This window comes from Microtus oregoni, unplaced genomic scaffold, assembly GCF_018167655.1.
Source record: "Microtus oregoni isolate MIOR12 unplaced genomic scaffold, Mior012 000023F_ref0000262, whole genome shotgun sequence".
NCBI lineage: Eukaryota > Metazoa > Chordata > Mammalia > Rodentia > Cricetidae > Microtus > Microtus oregoni.
In genome coordinates, this window is record NW_024543082.1 from 25969254 (window position 1) to 25996876 (window position 27623).

The 27623-nt window shown below is 42.2% G+C and overlaps 1 protein-coding gene across 1 annotated transcript in view; it reads right to left on the bottom strand.

Annotated features, from left to right (window-relative positions):
• Positions 1–10396: 10396 nt before the first annotated feature.
• Positions 10397–27623, bottom strand: part of Rabl3 (RAB, member of RAS oncogene family like 3) — a 32588-nt gene continuing 15361 nt past the window's right edge. The window contains exons 3-8 of the mRNA XM_041673065.1: positions 24687–24816; positions 21413–21527; positions 18854–19004; positions 15812–15883; positions 12532–12570; positions 10397–11532 (exon numbers count right to left, since the gene is read on the bottom strand). Coding sequence (XP_041528999.1) covers positions 11467–11532; positions 12532–12570; positions 15812–15883; positions 18854–19004; positions 21413–21527; positions 24687–24816 — 573 coding nt within the window. The 3' untranslated portion in view covers positions 10397–11466. The remainder of the gene's footprint in view (positions 11533–12531; positions 12571–15811; positions 15884–18853; positions 19005–21412; positions 21528–24686; positions 24817–27623) is intronic.

Here is a 27623-nt window from a genome sequence, read left to right on the forward strand (position 1 = left end):
CTAGAACATGCCTACCCAACCTAAGTTTATAATAAGATTTGAGAGAAAAGAAATAAAAAGCATTTACATCAAACCTGTATTGGCTCTAGATAAGAAGGGCAGGACACACAAGACCACAGCAGCCTAGGTCTGTGCACAAAGAGAAGTCTTGCTACTGTTTGTTTGTTTGGTTGGTTCCAAAATCAGAATGCAATATGGCCCTGAGGAGTGATCTTCAGCTCAAAGATGGATATGGAAGTGTTTTTCTTTGCTGATTAACCTTGAGATGTGAGTTTAAATGGCCTTCTCTTACCTCTGCAGTCCTCTATGCACCAGCATGTAACTTAATATAGGACATCTATCTCAGGATGGAGGAAAGGAAAGGAGGGAGGGAGGGAGGGAGGGAGGAAGAAGGAAAAAAATATGAAAGGAAGAACGGAGGAAGGGAGGAGGAAGGAAGGGAGGAAGGAGGAAGAAAGGAGGAAGGGAGAGAGGAGGAAGAAAGGAGGAGGAAGGGAGGGAGGAGAGAGGAAGGAGGAAGAAAAAGGAGGAAGAAAGGAGGAGGAAGGGAGGGAAGAGAGAGGAAGGAGGAAGAAAAAAGGAGAAAGGGAGAGAGGAGTAAAGGAGGGGATGAGAAAAGAAACCTTTACAGTGCATCACAAACATTGCCTAGTTCCTCCCCATGTTTCTGTGTGCCCCTTGAATGTGACTTTACTGTTCCTTCCATCAAGAGAGTCTTTAGCTGGGCATGGTGGCATACAGCTGCCACCCAGCACTTGAGAGGCCTGCAGCAAGAGGATTTTGAGCTCCAGGCCAGTGGGGACAACACAGTGAGACTCTATATAAAAACAAGCCAAGAGGTGGAGTCTTTTCCTTCTCTGGATCTTGGTAAACAGGACGTTAGAAAACATAGCACAGAGGCTTGACAGTTTGGCCATAGACACTTGTATATATTTCCACCTGTCTCAGACTAATTTGTAAAGAGGTGGAACTGGCTTCTGGGGGCCAGGTGGCAGCTCCAAAGCCCATGCTAAAACAGTCTGCTGCCAGATGACTGTGGACAAGCGAGGGATCCCGGGTGAGAACAATGGAACTGTCAGCTAAATCAAGCCTATGTTGTTGCCTGAAAGACTCGAGAGCAAACAGAACAGCATGCTTTCCACTAATAAGTCTGAGAGTGGTTGGTTAACAGGGACAGATAATTTAACCATATATCGAAACCATCATGTGGTGCAGGTCTCAAATGGATTCAGGCTTCCATTCTGAGATCCTGTCTTTAGATCATGGGACTGAGCAACCTTCAGAGCTCAGGACTTGGTGTACTGTGGCAGCTGTAGTGAAATGCACGAGGTGTTCCACATGCAGGGCCAGTCTTACGGGCCATATAGTGGATGTTGGTGCAAACTTGTGGACTAATTTCTGGCAGGCAGCTTACAAGGAATCTCAGCATGTTAGAGCATAGACAAATGACTTATAAGGTATAAACTCTGGAATTTATATGTAAAATTGGAAGTGTATGGAGACCCCTCTATTATTTTACTATTATTATTTTATTGAGCTATATATTTTTTCTCTGCTCCCCTCCCTTCTTCTCCCCTCCCCTTCTACCCTCTCCTGTGGTCCCCATGCTCCCAATTTACTCAGGAGATCTTGTCTTTTTCTACTTTCTACTTCCCATGTAGATTAGATCCATGTACGTCTCTCTTAGGATCCTCATTGTTGTCTAGGTTCTCTGGGATTGTGAATTGTAAGCTGGTTTTTCTTTGCTTTATGTCTAAAAGCCACTTATGAGTGAATGCATGTAATATTTGTCTTTCTGGGTTTGGGTTACCTCACTCAGTATGATGTTTTCTAGCTCCATCCGTTTGCCTGCAAATTTCAAGATGTCATTGTTTTTTTTTCTGCTGTGTAGTACTCCATTGTGTAAATGTACCACATTTTCCTTATCCATTCTTGAGTTGAGGGGCATTTAGGTTGTTTCCAGGTTCTGGCTATGACAAACAATGCAGCTATGAACATAGTTGAAACCCCTGTAATATTGAGGCTAACTATGTGCAGACCTGAAGTAGAAAGGAAATTCTAGTAAATTCTGAGTTTATGAGTACCTTGGAGCTTCCCTCTAACTAACTTGCTTTGGTGGTTGAAAAACAATACAGGAGCTAATAAAAGGCAAAGGAGGGCCCCACTGCTCCCCTCTTCTATGGAGCCAGCTTCAAAGACAGACTTTAGAAGTGTTTCATGCTGGGTGGGAGGTGCACACCCTCCTTTAATCCCAGTACTCGAGAGCCAGAGGCAGGTGGATCTCTGTGAGTTTGAGACCAGCCTGGTCTACAGAGTGAGTTCCAGGGCAGTCAGGGATGTACAGATAGAGACCCTGTCTCAAGAAGAAAAAGGTTTCATTGTGTGACAGACCGGAGGAGGAAGAAGGCGACGGCAGATTCCTGGTTGGATGAAATTTTTTTCAGGGCCCTGGAAATATTTAAACTAGAATTAGCCTATTAATAGACTTTAGGAATTCCTCCAATGTGCATAACTTCATTTCCTACCTTGTCTATTTTTATATAACAATGATTCAGCAAATTAAGCATTTACTTTGCAATCACTACGCCAGGCACTGTGAGCTACACATAAAAACCCCACAGCCTTGAGTCTTTGTCAAATGGCTTCCTATTTTAACTAACGTATGCACATATGCATTCAATTTTCTTGAGGGCCATTTCAACAGTGCATGTCAAGTGCTAAGACAGTAACTACAGGTCTGGGGCATTGTTGGAGGGATTAGACAGGGCCTCAAGCCCAGACTAGGAGAGCCAGGGAAGGCCTCCTAGTGGAGATGATGCCCAAACCATGTCACCTCGGGTGACAGTTAGGGCTTGAGTAGCAGGAACCGTATGTGAGGATGGAGAAGTGGCAGTACACTGTGTAGGGGACAGGGTGCCTGAAAGGAGGAGTGGGTGGGAGGTCCTATTGAGAAGCCTTCCAGGCTTCATGCACAGGGGTGCATGGGCAGACTTTTGAAGCAGAGGGAACAGAAGTTACCTGGCTAGGAGAGTCACATTTAAAAATACACCCGGCAGAAGGATGAGACTGTTGGGGTAAGTTAAAGGCGTCCTGGACCAGAGTGGAGCGATAATACCTAAGCAGCAAGCAGCAAAGACAAAGTAGGTAAAACCGGGCGTGAGGAGGGATTTGATGAACCAATTCTGGGAATGTGTGGAGCAGCGATTTGAGGCCTGAGGGTGTCTTCTGCTTTCTGATCTAGCAGAGAACAACTTCACTCTCTGCAGAAGCTCCCAGGAAAAGGTCTAAACTCTCAGGTCCTGTGATCCCAGGTACTTTGGAGGCTGAGGCAGGTGATGAGGTTCACTTTAGCCTAGGCCAGCTTGGGCAACACAGTGTGCCCCCTGGCTCGGACAAATAACAAAACCAAACCACAAAACCTCAGCCCTCCCTCCTGCCCCCACTGCACTTCCAAGATTCTCGTGGCATGCATCCCTCTTTAGATCCTAAACTGAAGATTCCAAGATTCTCGTGGCATGCATCCCTCTTTAGATCCTAAACTGAAGACTCCAAGATTCTCGTGGCATGCATCCCTCTTTAGATCCTAAACTGAAGACTCCAAGATTCTCGTGGCATGCATCCCCTCTTTAGATCCTAAACTGAAGATTCCAGGATTCTCGTGGCATGCATCCCCTCTTTAGATCCTAAACTGAAGATTCTTCTCTAGGTGAGCGGCCGGAAATAGGACATATTTAGATAACCTTGTATTAAATATGGGATGCAAAATTTCTGGAAATGTTCAATGTACTTTATTTTTTGTGGGGTGGGGATGTTGCATATATCACAGTGCACCTGTGGAGTCTGAGAGCCCCCTAAGGCTGTGGTTCTCAACATGTGGGTAATGACCCCTGGGCGTGTCAAACTATTTTACAGGGGTTGCATATCAGATATTCATATGACAATTCATAACAGTAGCAATGAACTAATTTTATGGTTGAGGATCACCACAGCATGACAAACTGCACTAAAGGGTCCCAGGTCGAGGAAGGCTGAGAACCACGGATCTAAGGGATTGGTTGTCTCCTTCCACTGTGTGGGTTCTGGGATCCAGCTCTCATTGTCAGGCCTGGTAGTAAGAGCCTTTCCCTGCTGACCCATCTTACCAGCCCTGAAAATCTCTCTCTCTCTCTCTCTCTCTCTCTCTCTCTCTCTCTCTTCTCTCTCTCTCTCCTCTTCCTTTGTGCATTTAAGAATGAATAACCCATACATCTGAAATAGCAAGATTGTATCATCTAATGCTGCTTTTTGTAGTTTTACGTTTTAGCAAAGTTGTTCACATAAAAATAGGTATAAATGAGCTTTAATTTTTTTACTCACCTCTGCATTCAATATCAAAAAACAGTCTTTTGCCAGTAAGTATTACTTCTAATGATCTATAATTCAACGCCTTACTTACATGTTTCTTTGTGTTAAAAGGGAATTATTGGAAGCCTGACTGAAAAAGGCTTCATTTCCCAGCTCCTGGGACCATTTACTTTAACTGAATATTACACTTTGTCTAGCCTGTTTATTAAGAAAGGGCTGGGGAAATAAAAATGTTAATTTTTATAACCATTTTTTATACTTAGAGTCTTACTTTGATAGGCAGAGAGAAGCATTGATATGACAAAGTCTTGCCTTTTTTCCCTTTTTATTGACATAAATTATACATACTAATGGACTTTTATGGCATCTTCATACATGAATACAGTGTATCCCAATCACGTTCATCCCTTGCCTTTACCCTCCCTCCACTCCACTTCTTCTTCCCAACTGGCCCCACTGTAGTGGGCTTTCTTGGATCACCAGCTCCTAAATAGCGACACAGAGACTTGGTATTAATTATGAATGCTCGTTCTTAGCTTAGGCTTGTTTCTTGCTAGCTTTTTTTTTTTAATTTAAATTAACCCATTTCTATTAATCTATGGTGCTGCCCCAAAGTTCGCTTACTTCATCTGTGTATTGTCCATCCTGCTTTCCAGCTTCTTCTGTGTCTGTCTGTCTCCTGTGACCCTCTCTACCCCACCCCACCCCTTGATGGTTGATCCCTGGCTGTCTGGCTGGTACACAGCCCATGTCTGGACCTGCCTAGGACATATGGAGTGGAGCTAGCAAGGGGAGTGGGTGCCTGTCAGATCTTTGTCCTGGGTGAAGAGCCAGAAGTATGCCGTCTTTCCCTCCCTGCCTGTCAGAACGCTGCCTCCTCCACATCTCTGCTTCCACCAATCACTAACTGTGTACAAATCCTTGGTGGGGCGTGGATTCTTCTCCCCTCAAGACAGGGCATCGATGGACCCAATCTCTTGCAGATCATATTCGGGCAGCTACAGCAGCTGAGTTCAAGAGTACACAGTCATGTCATGTTCAGAAGCCAGCATCCACCACCACCCTGGGCCTTCTCCGTCTCTTTCTATGCCTTCTGCAATGTTCTCTGAGTCTTGGAGGGCATAACACAAACATTCCATTTATGGATGAACATCCAATTGTCATTTATTCTCAGTTATGAGTCCCTGCAATAACTCTGACCGCTGTGGAAAGGCAGATTCTCTGAACAAAGCTGACGGCAGCGAGTTACTTAGAAGGCAGTTTGATGGGCAAATCACATCTATTCAGCAAAGCAACAGCAATAGTTTCCTCTCTAGGGCGATGGGCTCTTGGGGCGTAGAGTACCAGACACGAATTCCCTCCTGTGCTGTAGATGTCAAATCCAATCAGATAGTGGTTGGCTACCCGCAACAAACCTGGTAAGTTGCAGCGCTGGGCTTATCTTGCCTAGCTGACATTGTTGTACACACGGTTCAAGGCTGAGATGGGTGCCGTTGTCACGCTGATTGTTGATGGCAATCTCCCCAGCAGTCTGCAGAGCATCCTCAGGCACTGAGAGCTCACCAGCAGGGAACAAGTACCCAGCCTAGTTCCAGTTTGATTTCTCTGTGTTGTGACCAAGGTGTGCGGTATCCACAGAAATAGGTTCCAGTGAGCAACCAACAGCAAGCAGCAATTGGTTGGCTTCTTCTCACTAAAGCTTTCTTCGCTTCTTTTTTCAGGAACTCCACATTTTAAAAAAGGTTGTTTTAAAGAAAACTGTTGACAGTTACTTATTTTCAAACTTCCTTGTTGCATTATTTTTGAGAATTCCACGTTTATAAAACTGTGTTAAAGGATGTGTTGACAGTTATTTAACGTTTTCAGATCTTAGTTTTGGTTGTTTCTGCCTTTAAATAGTATATATCAATCGTAGAAAACAATGGGTTTCAGTGTGCCATTTTCACACATGTATTGTGGTGGTATGGATAAGAGGACCCCATGCGATAATAAACGTCAGTGTTTAGTCACCAGGGAGTGGGACTCTTTGGTAAGAGCAGAAGGATCAGGAGGTGTGGCCTTGTTGGAGGAGGAGTGTCACTAGGAGTGAGTGGGCTATGAGGTCTCAGAAGCCCATGGCAGGCCCAGGTTCTTGCTCTGCCTGATGATCGGGAGGTAGCGTTCAGCTATATCTCTGGCACCATGACTGCGTGCCTGCTGCCATGCTCCCCACTGTGATAACCATGAACTAAGCCTCTGACACTGTAAGCAAGCCCCTAAAAATGCTCCCTTCTGTAAGAGTTACTTTGGTCAAGGTGTCTCTTCACAGCAGTAGAACAGTGACTAAGACATCTAACTAAGACAGGTATATTTAAAAATAATTGTGGGGATTGGTATAGGCCAAGTCCTTAAATGAAGCAACTATTTAGAATTGTACTTTGGTTGGCACCTTGGGGACATCTACAGCAGTACCTCAAGTGAGCTGTCCCTTTGCCGAGGAGGACAAGGTGGTGGTGAGCTGAGGCGGGAAGTAATAACTAGCAACGGGCTGTGTTCAGAAGCAGGTCAGTTCTGTTAAAGGCATATATGCAGAAATACGTCTGGAAAATGGGTCCTTAAGGATTTTAAGAATGATCTGTACCTACATACCTATTGATGGGATGGTTGTGCCCCCTTTCTACCTCCAAGAAAATGGAAAACATCCAGGAAGTTGGGAGAATGAGAAGCACAGTGTGACAGACCCACCAAGCCACCACTTCAGGATGGCTGTCAAAGCTTAGGGGGCTGCAGGACAGTTGTCACCAAATAAAAGACAGTTCTGAGCAAGTTGTTACATCTTAGTTAGAGGCTGCATTTTCTACCACTGCTTGGTAAAGCGTAGTGCTGAGTTAGCCGAGAAAACGAAACACTGTCAACGGAAGGGGTGTGTTATAACAATCAGCATAGCACAGATTAGAAATAGCTGTACCTGGACTAGAAACAGGCATCTCTAAGAAAACAGCATCCCCCAGAATGACAGCAATACACCAAAGACAACACCTCCTGGTTTACCAGTAGATGGCATGGCTCCGCGAGGGAGTGGACGGGGCTAGATCACTGAGGAGAGATTAAGGTTGAACGCTGGTAACTTTGTTATACTGGTTTTCATAAAGGTCATGGCTTACAATCTATGTGTTCCGTACTTTTTAGTTCACTTGCCTTTCTGAAAAGCTAGAGCTTCACTACCTGCACTGGGGGTCACCTGGTTTGTCTGTTAAATGGAGAGATGCTTAGCAGTTAAGAATATGCCTGTAATGTCAGCTCCAGGGATCCAATGCTGTCTTCTTGGCCTCTGCAGGGACCCCTCACCCCCAACACACACGAGAAAATTAAAAACGTCCAAAAATATAAAATTGCGTTCTTAGTATATAATATAGAATTAAGGGATGTGAAAGAAAGCAGATGAAGCCTTGGACTCTGAATTAGAAGAGATTTTTACACACTTCTGAGTTTGAGAGCAAACAATTGGCGTCCTACTACGGAGGTATGGATTAATTGTAGCTTGACGTTATATGGTCTTTAATCATATGGAACAGCCCTGGCAAACTGGCAAACACCCACTGGGAGAGGTGAGGGCCAGGATCAGACCCCTGACACCCCTCTTTCCCCTGTGCAGTGATTCAGCTGTCTTACAGCTATGAAGAAATGCATTTCTCGACTCTTCTCCTCTTTTCCTTCAGAGTCCTCTGAATTTTAGGGTATTAAATCAATGCAGGAATTCCACCAAAACCATCAGATGTTTAGAACAGGATGCTACCTGTACTTTAGAAAAATTCAACAAAACCACTATCTATTAAGTGTGTATACACAGCTCTACCTGTATCAGGTGTTCTAACGCACACCATTGAGATGGGGATAATGGCAGCAACTAGAACACTTCATTCCAGTCTGACAGCCCAGGACATCAAGTACAAGAAGTTTACTTCAAAATGGACAGAAAGGCAACAGTGACTATATACTGATCGCCCCAGGCCAGGGAAGACATTTTCTTTGTTCATTTATGGTGGCGGCACCAACAACAGGAGAAAAGCACACCGACTGTTTGGGCCTCAAACAAGCATGGCGTGCCTGACAGTAAGGCACACTTACTCAGAGTCTGCTTGGTGTCTTTGTCTTTGAGGATAAAGATGTTCTTTCCTCCCGGGATGAATAGTGAGATCGTAGAATAAAGATTTTTGCGAGCAAGTTCATGGAAAAGGCAGCTACTTTTACAACCCGCTTTGTGAGAGAAGGTATAAGGAGGGGTGTGAGTACCCTTCCATTTTCTTGCCATATTCTAGTGCCTGCACCCCAGTGGCACTGAGTTAGGTTCCAAGTAAGGGTCCTGTCCACCTGAGGGATGGATGGAGGCCACCATGCTTTTACATCTGGTTGCCTCCTACACTGAGTAAGAATATTGGTCAAGAACTCTGAGTTATTCAGGGAGAGAAACAGATGACAGCTATTACTAGCAATTTGTGTAATCAAGAAGGTAAGATAATTAGGATCCAATACATCAAAAGACAATTCTGGCAGTCACAATAATTTATTTTTTGTATTATACTAAATTATTGCTTACAAGTAGTATATATAACTAAGTCTTTAAAAGTCATGCTTCAAGAACATTCTTTTGTTGGGCAAATAACACTCATTTGGTAAACGGCTTTCTTTGCTGCTACATATACTCGTAACAAGTTTACTTCAGATGATTAGATTAAGATGTGTTTTTTCTTTAGAAAACTACAGCTCAAAACTAAGTGCAAAAAACATCTATTTGACAGTAAAGGTGTAAAATTCACTGTGGCACTCCCCAGCTTTACAATGGTGGCTCTAACTATACAGAAGCTCGCTGAGAGATAGAGACTTTGGGTCAGATAAATTTGGGTGTGTGATGTTTATTTTATTTACAACTTTTTATTTTTAAATAAAAAGGTTTATAAAATTATAAGGAAAAAGTATAGGTCAAGGAATCAAGATGGTAGAAATGGAATTGAAGAATATTATTTATCAAGTCAGATCCTGTAGCCATCACTGATGGGTTGCTTCTATCTCCCCATCCTTAAAAATATTTATTTATTTTTATTTTATATGTATGCATAGTGTTTAAAGAGGTCTGAAGACAGAGATGAATCCCCTGGAAGTGAGCTACTGGTGGCTGTAAACTGCCCATGTGGGTGCTGTTAACCAAATGCAGGTTCTCTGTAAGAGCAACATGTATTCACCCCTCTCTAGCTCTTGTCTTTATGTTTTTTTTCAAGACAGGCTTTCTCTGTATAGCCCTGGCTGCCCTGTAACTTGCTCTGTAGATCAGGCTGGCCTAGAATTCAAGATCCACCTGCCTCTGGAGTGCTGGGATTAAAGGTGTGCACCACTGCCCAGATCTTTTATTTCTTAGTAACAAAGAAATGATAGAAATTGGGGTGGGTTTCTTAATTAAGAAGAAAGGAGAGAGAAAGGAATGGGTTTAACTTACTTTTTATTTAAATTTTGATATTGGAAACAAATGTAATGCCTTGCACATGCTAGCTAAATTCTCTACCATTGAGCTGCAGTCCATGCTTCCCGGTCTAATTTTAAAAAGAGAAATACGAAGGGTTTTAGATAGTTAGATAGGAGTTTGTGTAGCATTTGGTTTTTACTTTCCCAGCTTTACAGCCTCTCGTGCCAAATTCCACACCCAGACCATAATCTGCATAACACTAATTATATCAAACCAGCAAAGAAGCTGAAGCCGGCCTTGGTAAAGACAGAGCAGCCCAGCTCAGAAGTGCTCTTCCAACCCCCAAACGCCTCCTGAGCTCCTCACGCTCCTTCCCAGCATACCCTGCCTTCCTGAGTCCTCCTGAAATTTAATTAAAGTGAACAGAAAATGAACCTTGTGGTTCTTACCTGGTTTTAAACGAGCTGCAACTGTGTACTGATATTACTATTTTCTTTAATTTGGTGCAAAACCCAGGAGCTGAGAGCCGCAGCAGAGAAGAATCTGGATAATGAGGTGCTGAGCACAGCAGCCAATTACAGTCTTTTTTTTTTTTTTTTTTTTTTTTGCAACCAATTTTATGAACTAAGGAAGAACTGGGCCAAGAGAATTAAACCGGCAAAAAAGATGGGCTAAAAAATAATGGTGAACACTTATGCGAACACATACACACCACGGCTGAAAAGCTGTGCAGTGTTCTGAAAGCCCAAACACTGCTTCATAATTTATGTGAATGTGCTACTCTGGGACTTGGTTGACTTTCTCATAAACACATTGTTAACTCAAGGATAATATTCTTGGTTTATTGTTCATCATATTAAAGGGTATTTCAGGATCTGAATTTCCTTTAAGAACCAAAACCAAACCCGAAACCATGACAACAACAAACAGAAAGACCAAAGAGGCAGTAAATCTCTCTGCCTGCCCCTGTGCTGCTCTCAGATCTCATCCGATTTCCAAACAGAGAGCAGAAAGGGCCTTCGAAAGCTGCACTCTCAAGTGTGAAGGAGCTGTCGATGCCTCGCAGAGGCCTTCTTTTGGTCTAGTCTCCATGTATTATTAATTTGTATTTCTATTTAACTCCGGCTATTAGTCCGTCTCTGCCAGACACCAAGCCTTTTCCAGGGGAGAGGGGAGGAGACAGGGTTGCTATTCTTAGGCATCCCTGTGTGTAATGAGGCTGGAGAAAAGGAAATAACACCACTTGGCTTCTTTAAAAATGACAGAGATGGTTTGGGGTGGATAACTCAGGGCTGGTTAACATGACCTTTCCCCTCAAGAAGATAGAACAACACAGATAGGTTTCTCTAGAACTTAATTAAGCCTTCAGCAGTGAGCGTGGGAAAACCGCAGCCAAGAGTCAGTTTTCTGTGCCGCCCTTGACACTGCCGCACCGGCTCGACAGTGTCTCACGTCTTCACGAGGCTCTTCCATACGATATCAACAGGGACAGGGAGGTGAGCAACACAGACAACAGGGGCCAAGTAGGGTCCTCACTCGTTGCTTTCTTTCAATTTTCCACGAGAGGGTGAGGTAGCATTTTGAGATGTTTTTATCAGAGCCTGAGAAGTTGATAACCTGACACAGCAGGAGGAAAGCTGTGACAACTGCCACCGCTCGCTCACTCTTCCAAAGGCGAGTGCAGCTCAGTCATAATGAAAGTTCTTTAATGCTCCTGCTCCAAACCTCTTTCGATCAGAAAAGCCGGGAATCTGCAGGCAAGAAAGAAGCCTGTTAGGTTTTAGGCAGAAAGATTCAAATGTTAAAACGAACTGTTTCTTCCTGTTTCCGGTTCCTGTAGGCCAGCCTGTCGCTCACTATAAAACCAGCTCTCTAAGATTTCATTCAGAAAACCATAGAATGATAAATAATAAAAAGAAACTCTACAAATACAGAAAACATCTGTCAGCACATTGCTGTCAGTGTCCTCTGAGTCAGAAGGACAGGCCCCCTACACCGCCCCTGGGCTGCAGCACCAACTGTCTGTTCTGTGGAAGACGACACACGCTGTACAGACGGACGCACACTCTCTTCTTTCCTTACGTTACAGAATCACCTCACCCCTGTTCTTCTGGGATTGCAGATCCTTATTTTGCTTCTGTTTAGGTTTTCTACTTTTGTATTCAAGAGGACAGTGATGGAGGAAGGTCATTGGCTAATAAAGGAACTGCCTTGGCCCATTTTATTGGTTAGAGGATAGGTGGGAGGAGTAAACAGAACAGAACGCTGGGAGGAAGAGGAAGTGAGCTCAGTCTCGACAGCTCTCCTCTCGGGAGCAGACGCCTGAGAGAGACGCCATGCTCCTGGCTCCTGAGCAGACGCACGTTATGAAGCTCCGACCCAGGATGGACATAGGCTAGAATCTTCCTGGTAAGCGCACCTAGGGGCGCAACACAGATGATTAGAAATGGACTAAATTAATATGTGAGAATTAGCCTAGAAGAGGTTAGATAGAAATGGGCCAAGCGGTGTTTAAAAGAATACAGTGTCCGTGTAATTATTTCGGGGCATAAGCTAGCCGAGCAGGCAGCTGGGGTGTTGGGGACGCAGCCCCACCGCCGCCCTTATTACTACAGGACAGAAGAAGTAAGCTGCCCGTGCCTACGAAGAGCTTCTCCTAACTTAAAAAAAAATCCCTCTGGGAAAAAAATTAGAAAGCGTCTCTTTCAAAATTTAAGAAACCATTTTATCAAGAAAGGATAGATACTAACCTGATTGCTTTCTTTAAAAAAGTACCTCTTCTCTATGACCTGTGAGAAAAAAGCAAAGATTTTTTTTGGCTTAGCATATTTACCTGGACAAAGTGACTAATTATAATGTTCATAACTATAGGAAATATTGCCAAATTAAAAACCTTTTCAACAGCTATGGACATTTAATAGAATGAGCTAAAAACCTGGTGCTGGGGCTGGAGGAATGGCTCAGTAGCTGGATACTTGTTGCTTTTTGAGAGGACTGGAATTCGGTTCCCACCACCCACAGTGGGCAGCTCACAACCACCTGCAACCAGATCCAGGGAATCCCACATCGGCTTCTGCAGGCACCTATGCATATGTGGCATTCACTCAAACACACACACACCTTTAAAATCTGATGCTAATGGGACTGGAACTGTGGGATTATTCCCACTAATGCCTACTCATTCCCAAAGGAAGGAATGATACACTAAACAACCAGGAGCAGGATACAGTGGCACATTGTATAACTGTGAGGCTCTGTAATCAATCCCAACACTCAGGTAGCAGAGGCAGGAAGATCAGGAATTCAAGGTAAGCCTGGGCAACCTATTGAGTTTCAGACCAGTCTGTGGTGTGTAGTAAGACCCTGCCTCAAAAGAAAACAAAACTTACAAATAAGTAACACATAAAAATCAAATAAGGACAGAATGACGTCCCACTGGGCTCCTAGAGTACTGCAGCAATTGGGCCAAGTTTCCTAGCAGTCAGTTCCAAAAGCATGCATATGCCAGTGCAAAACACGACACAGTGCAGACATTCTCAAGAGGAGGCTGTGGGAGGCAGTGAGGAACTCTGTGCATCCTGCACGGGGACTGAGGTATGCATCAAGCAGTCAGTGAGCTTCCCTTATATGGGCCTCGCTGGCTTCCTTACTCAGTAGTCGGCAGGAAGAACAGGCTGAAGCAGTGGATATACATTGCAGCTGGCGAAAGCTCATAGATCGTGCCCTAACACAGTGGGTTTGAGAACCACGCTTTCAGGTGATGGGGAGTATTATATAATACACAAAACCCCTCCTGCCCTGGCAGCGCTGCTGTGAGCACAGACTGAGGCATTCACATCTGGAGTGATGACGCTGAGGGCGCTGACCGAGAGCCCGGCGTCCTTTCAGGCCTGGGACAGCCTGCTCACAACAGACTAAAACACACATTATTCAGGTTCATTCTCTCTCGAAGACTATGTCTGGGTTAGTATTTAAGCAACAAGAGACTCGGGGCAATGATGCATTCATCAGCCTTGGAGGCTGAAAAGCTGGTTTCTGGTTAGTATAACTGTGAAACACCAAGCCCCCCGAACCCCCAAGGGACTGAGTCCTTCCCCATTCTCAGCAGGTCAGAAAAACATTATTCTGCCGCAAAGTTACGACCAGCTGAGAGAATCCAGAGGACTTCGACCCCTCTGGCATTCTGGAAGGTTTAATCCACAGACAAAGGGCAAACTGTATTGCCAGGTGTTTCGGTTTCATATCCAGGACATGCTGTACAAACCAGGCTGTCTCCTTTCTGATAGACTCTATGAGATTTAGACAACAAAGGTAGCTTTTTCTTTTGCTGAGAATTCTTTACCCCCAACTTACAAGGTCCTCTCTTATGCATGATGCTCCTTTCTTAGATCCAACCAAAGTACTATTCATTTATTTTAAATAAAGCATTGCTGAGAGCTTATATCATGACAGTCTAAAATCTATTATTTCTCTAGGATGGGACCTACAGATTTTAATTTTAACACTTAAAATAAGCAGGGTGGTGGTGGCGCACATCTTTTATCCCAGCATACGGGAGGCAGAGGCAGGCAGATCTCTTGAGTTTGCGGCCAGCCTGGTCTAGAGAGCGAGTTCCAGGACAGCCAGGCCTACACAGAGATACCCTGTCTTGAAACACCAAATCAAATCAAGTTAAACCAAAACCAAACATCTAAAAGCATATTAAGAGACCTTTCCAGATCAAACACAGATTTACAGAATGTTTTTCTTAGGGACGGGATTTTGTATTAGATGGGAACTTGTATCTAAATCAAGCAAATGCTGCAACATTTTAGGTTTGAAAACAATGTGGAGAGAAAATATAATTCCTTTCATCACTCCCTCCAAAACGCTGTTCTTTGTGCAGCAGGGCAGTGAACGGAAGCTGTCGATCTCCCAGTCCACTGCTTGAAGGGTTGGCTACTCTGAATCAGGGTCTGTGCACACCTGATCCTTTTTGCCACACCCCAGTTAGTAAGCTGTGAGTGAGATAAACTTCCCTGTTGGACGCTTAGGGGACTGGACCTCATGGTAACATACTGAAAAGGGCTCGGAATATTAGAGACTCAAATAGCTAAAGAAAAATGACCTGAATGGAAGATCTGCAAGGAGGCTAGTGTCTTTCTTAAATTTTAAAACTTATTTTTATTTATATGTATATGTGTTGTATGTGTGTGTGCCTTCTTGATTGTGTGTACAACACAGAGGCCAGAAGGTATTGGGTTCACTGGTGCTGGAGTTACAAGAGGTTATGAGCAACTAATGTGGGTTCTGGGACCTGAATCTGGGTCCTCTGCAGGAGTAGCAACTGTTCCTAACCATTGAGCAATTTCTCCAGCACCTAAGTGTTTTTCTTAAGAGACCACATTTAAGATAGATGTAATACAGAAAGTAATCTTTTCCAGTAATGAATGTAGAAAAAGTCCTATATTACGTTGCTATGCAAAATGAGCACTAGGCAAGGCAGCCGCACAGCCCCGAGATGAGGACGACCAGCGCTCTAACCGACCAGTGTGCTGAACCACACTACAGTCTCATTCTAGTTCAGTGCAAGAGGGAGATACAGTAGAAACGTGAGCCTTCTCACAGGGAAACACAGATTCAAGGAGTCATGCTAACTCTACAAACAAGTAGTAACATTTGCATGGAAAACATTAATAGCTGAGAGAATCAAGGGCTTTAATCTCTCTGGTCAGTGCCTTTTGGGACACGGAGTAGGGGGGTAATTACACAAAGAGCATATGGGTAACTATGGATTGTTTTACGGAGGACTCTGATACCTTTTTAAGAGCCCTAATTGAATCCAATAGCCTTTACTCTTTGCTCTAGAGACTGTTAGTGATGGAATAAGTACGTCAGCAGGCCTTGAGCAATTATTCCAACAGATAAGAGAGATCAAAACAGGTATTCAGGCTGTGCAGTTGTGGGCAAAGGAACAAAAGGAACAGCATTCCACAAAGAGTTTAAGCTATCATATGTTAAGTTTAAAAATAACTTAATTGAAGCCATTACCTTATCAAAAAATCTACTGAGCTTGACAGCATTGGAGGAGCCTGCAGCTGAAGACCGTGGGTTTGTGCAATCCTGGAAAACAAAGGGGGTGCACAGAAAAACTGGGAAGTGAAGCTTCAGTGCAACCAATCCCACCGTACCTTTCCAATGCTAAATGGTCAGAACTCTCAGAAAATGCAAGGCGATATTCGGATCGTGATGCACGAACAGGAAAGCCATGTAGTCTTTGCCATTTGAGCAATGCCGAAGGATACTGAGTCAACATACTCACCATCAGTAATTCCTGAAGACAGTGAATTACTAGCACTTTATTAGCCAAACCAAGGGACTGATCAGGTGACCCGCATAGGCTTACTCTGAAAACCAGAACTAGAATCATTACAAACGGACACACTTGTTTAAGGCCAGGAACCACGTGTTCAAGTAATGAAGAACAGTGCAGGCTGCATAATAGTTGGAAACATGAAAAAAAAAGATGTAGCGGGCCAAAGAACAAACACTTGCCAAGGATTTCTCCATACACTGCAGAGACATGCAGGTTTTGGTAATAGTAAGCAAGAGATATATTATTATTATTCAGTGAGATTGTTCAGACAGGAAAACACGGAGCTCAGAGGAGGGAGACAATGAGGGACACTAAAGTCACCATAACTGCTTGCAAACGCTAGCGTTACACCATCTTTGCTTGTCACCAGAGCTGGCCCTCTCAAGAGATGGAGCAGGCTTTCATGTTTGCCTCAAATGCCACCGAGACCAAACTGTGCAGACACCATTCAGGCTCTTTTGTGAAGATAAGTGTCTTGTACACATCTGTGGTCCCCCTGTGCCCCTTGAGAAACTTGAAATTACTCTTGTTATATTTAATAATAATGTTTGGAGCTACCAAGCCCATATGCTTCTTTCTAATACATTTAAAAGCAATTTCTTGTTTTGTTCATACTTAACAAAGCATTTCATAGGTCACACTTAAACAAGGGCTAGAAACTGTATTAGTTCTCTACCCTCCTCATACACAGAAAGAAAGAGAGAGAGGGTAGGAGGGAATTATAATTATAACAGTTTCCAAAGATCATAAAGTACTAGGGATATCAGGATTCTTGGAAGTCAGTAATCTCTGTATTCAAATATATGTGACAACATTTCCAGGTTGTGTAACCTGCTGAAGTCATTACGGCTCTAAAGCTGGGCTCACTCCTCTGTGAAAGGGGACGATTGCAAGTAGATTTGTGAGATCCAGTGAGATCCTGCAAGCCTGTCGTCACACAGTAGACACTGGAAGGTCGCTTCTCGTCTTCATTGTCAGAAAATAAATTTTTAAGTACAAAATCAGTTACTATACTGCAGACAACCCCACATGTGGAGGTATACCTTGGTATACACTGTGCACTCTGCTGTATTTGCAATAATGTTTGAATTTTTGCAACAGTTGGGATGGATAAGAAATCAACTTTAGACCTGCATTAGATGTTTTTGCAAAATGGGTATTGGTTACCTCATCATCAGAATGTTAAATGATGTCTCTAAGTAAGAAAATTACTAAAAAAAAAAAAAAAAAAAAAGCCAAAAACCAAACCAAACCAAACCAAACCAACAACAAAAAACATGCTGGTTGGTGGTGGTACACACCTTTAATTCCAGCAATTGGGTAAAAACTTAGGCAGAGACAGGTACATCTTTGTGAGTTCAAGGCCAGCCTAGTCTACAGGGTGAGTTTCCAGGACAGGCTCCAAAGCTATAGAGAAACTCTGTCTCAAAAAAAAAAAAAAAACAAAACAAAACAAAACCAAAACAACAACAAAAAACCCAAAACAAAACAAAAACCCTCCAAGAAAAAAAAACCCTAAATCCAATAGCAAACAAACAAGTTCCCATCTTCCCCATAAAAATTAACTATTGGGCCCCACAATTCAAGCTGAGCGGGAAATCTAAAATTCCATGCTTTTTTGGAGCTGAAAGAGTCATCTGTCGTTGATCATGGCTAAGGGAAAGTCTGAACAGCTCTATGTAGCTTATTTAATATAACTGAACCATGAATCTGAATGTGGAAATGACTATATGCTACGCAGACACACATGAGAAAAAGTACTATACATAAGAACCCAAGCACTATTTTTATTCAAACAATTTGCATTTGCATCCACAAAAGGAAATTCTGACTTCACTTCTGATATATGCATGTTAGAGTCATACTTCTCCAGAGGTTTAAGCAAATTCAGGCAGGAGACAGTGGCTAGCACTAATGTCACGTGGTCCCAGTTGGAGGTTTTAGAGTTATTTGTTGACTTTCTATTTTTAACTCCCATATTCAGCTGCCCTCTTGATGTGGGAGCTCCCTCTGTGTGCCATGAATACCATTGGTGAATAAAGAAACTGCTTTGGCCTGTTGATAGGGCAGAATTTAGGTAGGTGGAGAAAACTAAACTGAATGCTGGGAAAAAAGAGGCAGAGAGTCAGAGAGAAGTCATGTAGCGGGAACTTTACCTGGTAAGCCATTACCATGTGGCGATACACAGATTAATGGAGATGGGTTAAATTAAGATGTAAGAATTAGCCAATAAGAAGCTAGAGGTAGTGGGCCAAGCAATGATTTAATTAATACAGTTTCTGTGTGATTATTTCTTTTTTCTTTTCTTTTTCTTTCTTTATTTTTTTGAGACAGGGTTTCTCTGTGTAGCCCTGGCTGCCTTGGAACTCGCTCTGTAGACTATCCTGGCCTCAAACTCACACCCATCCACCTGCCTCTGCCTCCTGAGTGCTGGGATTAAGAGGTTTTTTCAAAAACAATAACTAACATATAGTGTTATCTTAATCAATATGACTCTTGAATTTGGTATGCTTTTTAAGTTTTCTCAAGAAAGATTCTATTTGCAGCACATAGCTTGAGGGTTCCAACAGATCAGTGTGTAAGTTCGAAGTGAGAGAGACCCTCGCGTGACATCCTGATGCAGATCCTGATCTGCTCTGTGTTTGGGGACTCTGCTTTGAGTATGATGCTTCTTTGACTAGAATATCACCCAGACACACATTAGTGAAAACACATACCAAATTAATCTCTTCAGCATTGAAGTCCTCAGCCAAGAAAGCAGTCCTAGTCAAAACTTCATGGCGCTTGGTTTCATGAATCTGGTCCAGTTTGGTCCCTATTACCAACAGTGGGATTTGGTTATCAGCAAATTGTTCTCGGTCATAATCCCTGTGACAAATAACCAGGAAGAGGTGAATGGAATTTACCTTTCCAATGTAGACGTGGACTAGTCAAATGCAAAAACACTTACATAATTTCAGTGATAATTAACTAATTCCTGCTCATCACCACCTAGAAATAGTTTTTTTCCTAATTCCTTCCATGTACTTATTTATCATCAATTCATCATCTATTAAATTCCAGTTACTCATCTTACTACTCAACATCTGTTCCTGTATGTCTTTCTAGCAAATAACTTGGACCACTGAGGGCCTAATGTGACTTAACTGTCCAACAACGCTCTGTCTTCAACAGGTATCAGCTTCAAAATTTTTCAATGTAGAGGCAGAAAGTGGATTTGAAGCTCAGTGTATGGAAAACCCAGGGGCCTAGCGTGCAATGCAGGTACTTCAAGCACAAATTCTCTACCTTTCCTATGCATTCCTGCCTATGAGTGGTTTTCATAGTACAAAGAAGTAGGGTAGCTGCAGGCTAGAGGACAGAGAGCCTAAGAGACTGCAGCTTAGAATGGGAGTGGCGGGAAAACAGCTGAAATGCTAAACATAATAGTAAAAGGCAAAAAAAGAAGCAAATAATTATCCTAACATGACAGCCATGAGGGACAAAGGATCGACTATCAGAATCCCTCAGAGATAGAAGGGCGGGGGTCTATTATAATTCATTTTATTTCCACTTTTTCCCAAAGGATTGGGTAGCAATACGAATGATATTTCTCATTATTGAAAGGAACATAAAGTCTATTGTTGTTAATTAATTGAAATTCTATTCACCTATTAGAAGGAAAATAGATCTAACTTTCTGACATGTTATAAGCTCTATTTACAACAGTCAGCAAAATCTGCTTTTGAACAATCAATATTGCATAATTCAATCAATAAAACCCACTGGAGCACAGCTTCTCTTCTATCCTAGCCTTTTTCTTTCTTTTTGAGCAATCTAAAGTGGGCTGGGAGCAGAGGTTGCTACATCTCTCCATCCTACAATGGCATTAGAGCCTCAGCTATGGTTCCACTGCAGAACACAGTCGGTTTGAACTATGTAGCCCATCTCATATAAATATCATCTGTTTTATATGCATCGAAGCCAATAATAGCTCAAGTTCAAGGCCCATGAGCCAGCACCTTCTTCCCTACACACGCCTGACTTAGGAGACATGGTTTGAAATGAAATTTGAACGACTAGAGAATGAGGTTTTCGGGGTACTTTCCTTCAGGATTATTTCTTTCTCTTCTATTCACAGATTCTCTTATGGAAGATTTGTGTTTTTTATCAAATACCATCTCTGACACACTCTCTCCACTATCTGGACCTTATATAAGCTCCTATAGATTACCCTGGAAGTATGTGTGCCGTGCTTGCTCATCTTCCATTTTAGTTCTTCGTTTCATCAAGAGCTATATTCACTGAATGACAAATGTATACAATGACTCATCTCCTAAATATTAATTTTAAAAGAAAATTGTACCTGATTGATTTTGGTTTTCCTTATTGCTTCTTTCATAAAAAAACATCATCCAAATTGAAATTAGATCTCGAAATCATGTTAAAATCATTACGTAAAAAACTGGTGGAGATTTTTATTATGGACAGATATGACTAGCACTTTCCCCTCAAACCTATCATTTTATATGTACAATAACCCTCCGAGAAACAAAAACAACAGTTTTACATCTCTTCAACACTATAACTATCATTGAGAGAAGACTCAAGATCCAAGAGATACACTTTAAAGACACACTAGGACTTTCGATCTTGCTGTTGTATTTTTTAAACTGGTGGTAAGGATTGAACCTGGGGCCTCACACGCGCTAGGGAATGGCTCTACTGAGCTACAGTGTCAGAACTCTCAGGAGGAAATATTTACGTAGGCTCAAGGTTTCAAAGGGAGTAGACACATAGATCAATAGAACAAAGTACAGAAGCCGACCTGTACAAATATGGTCAGCTGATTTTGTCAAAGGATGAAAGCGACTCAGTGGAGACAGGATACTCTTGTTAACAAACGATGCTGGAACAAGCAACATTCAAATTTAAATTGGTAAGCCCAAATCACACATATTATATAAAAATTAAAGCAGGCCAGAAATCTAGTATAAACCCCAATTTATAAGACCTATAGAAAAAAAAACACAGAAGAAAATCTGTATGATCTGAAATTAAGCAAACAGTTCTTAGATATAATACCAAGAGCAAAATCCAGAGTAGGAAAACTAAGTAATTAGATTTCATCAAAATAAAACCCACTGCCATGAAAGATGTCATTCAGATAATGGAAAGACTGTGTATAGACTAAAATATACAGCCAATCACACATCTTACAAAGTTTTATTTTTTAAAGTGAATTTTCAGGGTTGCAAACACATTTAAAACCAATTGTAAAGTAATTCCTAGCTTACCCATTTGTCACCAGGACTCCAGTTGGAACCAAATCTCTATTGAGAACTTCCAATGACCAGCGATATAAATTCTGAGATGACTTCTTATTTGTTAAGTCGTGCACTAAAATAATACCTAAAATGAATATGTAAAATGACGTCAGCATTCATCAGCATCTCTTCCTTTACAATCAACAAGGGCAAACACAGTAAGTACAAATCTTAGGGGCTTAGTGATCTAGTATTCAAGTATGACTAACAAAATCAGACAAGCATTTCAAGATGGTCTTTACAAAAATTTCCAAATAACTAACTATAAAGCTTTGCTACTAATATACTTTTAAAAGTGTTTTCTTTTTTATTTCCCAAAGGCTAACAGAACGTCATAAAATATTCAGAATGCCTTTTGATATTCTCATCCAGCAGGCCCTGAGTGCCAACTACATGCTAGAACTGCTTGTAGAAGCACTTCACCAATGAGGAGCATTGCCTATTAACAGATTATATTCATTCAAAAACTATACTCTTTCTGCACTGGTAAAATGTATTAAAATAGCACCGCTTTAATTTTTATAACTTCGGTTTTTTCTTTTAAAAAACAAATCCAGGCTTTTACTCCACCGAGGATACTGGTTTGGCTCACTGTGTGGCCCAGTCTGGTCTGGAATTCTTCATACTCCTGCCTTTTCCTCTCAGACCTGAGATACGTGTGCCACACTTTCAGCTCACTCACTAGCCTACTGTTCTTAATGTCCAGTTCTATTTATGTGTATGTGTGTCTGTCTGTGCATACACACATGTGCGGGTGCCTGTGGAGGTAGAAGAGGGCAGTGGATCTCCTGGAGCTGAGATTACAGACAGCTGTGAGCTGCCCTGTGGCTGCTGGGAATCAGCTGGGGCTTCTCCAAGGGCAGCCGGTGTTCTTAACTGCTGAACCATTCCTCCAGCCCCTCAGTTGTGATTCTTTAATAAACAAAATATTGAGCTGTAGATCTTTTGAATTTCAACCGCTCAAGAATTTAATTTTGTTGTTCTTTGAATTCATTGCTAGCTATGTAAGCTTGTTATTTTAAGAGATTTGGTTAGCCCATTGTAGTGACACATGCTTAGACTCCTGCATTTGGTAAACTGAGGCAGGAGAATTTAAGTTTGGGGCCAGCCAAGGCAACATAGTGAGACCCTGACTTAAAAGGCAAATGAGGGGAGGAGAAAATGAAAACAGGGGACAGGGAGGGAGAATGAACTGATTTATGTAAAAAAGCAAGAGTCTACAGTCAAACTACTGTGAATATGTTCAATCTCGTCTCAATTAGCAAAGAAACACGCCGCTAGGAGATAGTAAGGGGACGCAGTCAAGTATGCATGCAGGCTGGAGAGATGGCTCAGTGGTTGAAGCACTGACTGTTCTCCAGAGGACCCAGGTTCAATTCCCAGCACTCACATGACAGCTCACAAGAGTCCGTAACTCCAGTTCCAGGGGAGCTACCTGGCCACTGCAAGCACCAAGCATGAATATGATACACAGATATCAAACAAAACATCAATAAACATAAAATATTTAAAAACTATATAAAATTTTAAATATTAGAAATAAATATTTAAAAAGTATGGATAGTAGAAAAGATATGGATTTTTTGAGATTGAAGAAAATAACAAAATGTCACATGGCTCAGAAATACAAGTAAATAGATCAACTAAAGTCCTGGACAGAAAAGCAAGGGTAAAAGAAGAAACTTCAACGCCTGTTGGAATTTAGAACATCATCTTGTGATACAAGAACCATAGATTTTCACACTCTACTTATTTATTTATTCATTTATTTATCAAGACAGGTTTCCTCTGTGTAGCTTTGGAGCCTGTCCTGGAACTCGCTCTGTAGACCAGGCTGGCCTTGAACTAACAGATGACCACCTGTCTCTGCCTCCTGAGTGCTGGATTAAAGCCATGTGCCACCATTGCCTAGCCATACTCTTTCTTTTTTAATTAAATTTATTTTTTAAAATTTCATATGAGTACAATATTTACATAAGTTTTACCCTTTCTGATATCCCCTCCGATTTCTCCTGTGTCCCCCCATTCCCTCACAAATTCATATCCCTCTTTAATTATTGTCACACATGTATGTATTTATAAATGCAGCCTGCTGGGTATATTTGTACTGCTGCTTGTTTATGTGTTCGTGGCTGACCACCTGAGCTTGAACAAGCTCTCAGGGGATCATCCCTAGAGAAGGCGGATTCTCTCCTAGAGAGGACAGATTCTCTTTCAGTGGTCATTAATTGTCCTGTAGCTCTTTGCCTGGAGGCAGGGCCTTGGGAAACTTATTCCATCCACACTGGTTCACCAACTGGTGTCGTGTAGGTCATGTTTAGATGAGCATACTTTTTTAGGTAACATGAATTTGTAGTCAATCTGATAGCAAAAGATTATAGAAAAGTGTAATAAAATCTCACAGGAGCATAAAAAAATTAGATATTTTCACCTAGGCTGCCTATTAGATGTATAAAAAACAAAACCAAAAAAAACAGAAACAAAAACTTTTTTTTTGTTACAAACAAAAACTTCAGAATTTTATCTCTTGATAATCTTTAGGGAATGCTTTTGAGCTCTTAAGAGTGTCTGAGCATTCTTTTTCTACTCTTCTTTTCTCATTTAGCTGAAGTGCTAGGGCCAAGTGATGGAGTCAGACTGACATCTGATGAGAATATATTCTAATTAAGGAGGCTGGAGAAACACTCCATAGGCTTTCTACCGAGATGGGTAGCCTGGGTCATCAGAGTGGGAGGAAAGAAAGGGTACTTATTCTCAGATACAGTTCATCTGGAATATCTACAGAGGCTGGGGGATTACTAAAGGGTCATGGGGAGGGGTTTAAAGGTGAGATAGAATGAACTGGTATCAAGGGTTAAAAGGGAAGGATGGAACAGGAAGGGTTAAACTTGGTTTGGGGTGAAAGAGCAGGGTTGAGGAAAGAGTATGCAGAGGGATAAATAGCATTAAAGGCCTTTGGAAAAAGACATATGGAAAACAACTACTTCTGAGCTTAATATTTTTTATTTACATGCAATATATATCATATACATAAAAAGGTAAAAATGGAGTGCCCCTATAGTAAGGCAACAATGCCTCCAGCAGACACCAGAGGCTAATAAGTTAGACTGCGACATGCAGATTTAAATCAAGACTCAAGCACATCAGCTTTCTCACGGAAGACAAGCCCAGCATGTCATGGCACTTCATATCAACGATCAGCACTTGTAGACCACTAACAGATGGCAGAAATGAAAACACTTACCATTTACAGAGTTGTAGAACACTGCTCTCGTGCTTTTCACGCTGCTGGCACTGCCCACGGAGCCTCCAATATCCCACAATTCTATGTAGTATGTCTTCTCTTCTGGGGTTCCTTCTTTGTAGTCATGCACCTAATGGATTAATCAAAATCATTAGAGCCACCACACAATCTGGTGAGCGCCCTCATTCAGCCTAAAGCAACGGCCATCCCTACAGCACCCCGCCCTCTGGCTCTGCCCGTCACCTCCTATCTTCCATGCTTGCCCCTTACTAGACAACTCTAATCTTCCACCCTATTTGACCCTACATTTGAGATGAACATCTGGTAATTCCCTTCCTGCTTTCAAAGCTTTAGTGCCTTCCCACGAAGCACAAGCTGTGACCCATTCTTCCACCTCTGTCACTATCTTTCTTAGCCGCATTCATCTACAAAACTCCAATCCTGACCAGAGCCTCTTCCTCCTTTATTGTGCCCCCAGAATTCCATTTCCTGAATGTGTAGCTCAGAAAACTACATCCTAGTAGTGGGAGTCCTTTTCAAATTCAAGTGTGCCCTTGGAGTCAGCCACCAATTCTGCTGTCCACTTTCCTTGTCCTGAGAATAATTTCATACTTTGGCTGCTTTTGGAAATTTCCAGTATCTCTTCTCTAGACTCAATAGAGCTAGCCTGGTCTCCTAGGCTAGAATAATAACAATAAGAACTTCCTCCACCGCTTTTTCTACCTCCTTGAATGTATGTCTATAGGATCACTTTCGTCCTGCTATCACCTCAGGCTGTCTGTGCCCCTCAGGCTAAATCTGAATCTCCTGTGCAGGAAAAACTTCACCCTGACAGACGCAGTCACACATCCTTCTCGTTCTCGAGCATGGCATTTCCTCCTCGGCTGGATAATTCTCCACAACATACAGAGGTGCCTTGCCTTCTGCCAGGTACCATGCTGTTCCTCTGCTCCTCCCCACAGGAAGGCCTCCAAACCGTTACCTATTTCCAGCTCTGTTTTCCCTCATTTTTTAAATGTAAAAGTTTTATTTTTTGAGAATTCAATATATGAGTACTGTGTTTACATTTCCATCCTTCCCTACTGCTACTGTGTTTGCCCTCTGACCTCGCAACTTCTCAAATTCAAGTCTTCGGTTATTGTGTGTGTATTGTGTGTGTATGTGCGTGTATACATACAATCTACTTAGTCTATTTAGTGTTCCTGTATGGTGCACACGTGGCAGCAGAGAACAGCTGTGCAAGTCACTTTTCTCCTTCCACGGAGTGGACCAGAGATCCAGCTCAGGCCATCAGCTTGGCAGCAAGCACAGTTACACACTGTGCAACCTTACTGGCCCTCACACTCCTTTTCTCAAATGCTTCTTTATTTTTATTTTATGTGCCCAAGTGTTTTGCCTCCATGTATGAATGTACATGCCTGGTACCCACAGAGGCCAGAAAAGGGCATTAGATACCCTAGAATCACATCTCTTTAGAGCTCCTTCCTATATGATCTTCACAACATCTTCCTACTGAACCATTTCTGGTCAAGGTTGCCAGTTATCTCCACACTGACTTCCCCGGGGCTCTGCAGCCTTTCTTCACGCAGTCTCCATGACAACACCACTCTGGGCTTCCTCCCATCTCACCGGCTGGTCACTTAGGTGGTCCTTACTTCTCTCCTGCTCTTGCTGCTCTGCAGAGTCCTATCCTATTTCTTCTCTGTCCATTCCTGCTCTTCGGCAATTTCATCTACTCTTATGATTTTATGTATGTTGACGAATCACAAGTTTACATAAATCCTGGGGATTTTAGACTACCACATTAACCAGGCTACCTCTAGGAATGTCTAATAGGTACTGCAGAGTTTATTTACCAAAAAAAAAAAAAAAAAAAAACCCAAAAAAACCTTGTTTTCTTCCCAAACCTATTCCTCTTCCGGTTTTCACAGCCTTGACAAAAGGCAATCCCTTTGTTGAGATATCTTTGATATCGGAGTCAAAACCTTAAAGTGAACTTTGATTCCTTCCCCACCACAATTGCTCTGTCAGCAAATCCTGTCCCTTTGGTCACCCCTCAACTATTATCCTTTAGGGAGATGCCCCTGTTTACTGCTTTGCCTGAATTATCTAACATGATCTCTTAGTTTCCCTACAGGAAGCATTCCCTTACCTATTCATTTTCCACAACGTAGTTAGAGGGATTACGTTAAATCCAAGTGAGTCCAACGGCTTTCTCAGTCACAATACATTTCAAGATCTCTTTTTATTCCTCATGATCTAGGCTTTTGTTCCCTATTTAACTATTCAAGTATTTAATTATTTTGGAGCAAATTCTGATATACAATAATCCGATGTATGACGATTCAAGGGTAGACATCAGGCTTTTCAAAGGAACTTAGAAATAAATATATAGAGCCAGGCGGGTTGTACCCCTGTAATCTCCGTGTTGGAGAGGTTGAGGCAGGATTACGCATTTGAAATTGGCCTTGGCTGTGCTGTGGGACTTTGACTTCCCACACTGCAGTACTCCTTCACTCCCCTCCAAAACAGAAAACTATCCATCAAGCTACAGAATCAGGGTCTCTGGGGGTGAGGCCTAGCATATAAATCTCCAAACGATTCTGCTGTAATGCTCAGCCTGAGAACTGCTGATTCTATAGAATGGAGCTATTCTTGTACTGGGCTTATACCTCTGGACTGCCATGAACCAGCCTTGGTGTTGCTGAGCTCCTGATGAAAGAGATGCTTTGTGAAACTATAAAGCATCCATTGGCTTTACAATAATAATGAAAAATAGACAACTTAATTATTTAAAAGATTTCATAAAATTTACTAAACTTCACAATTCAACAGAATGCTTTGTATTTTGCTGTATCTGCTTAGTTCTAAATCCTTTGGCCAGGAAAGCGTTTGAGTACATGTGGTACTCTATACATAGTCACTGACATTAAGAAG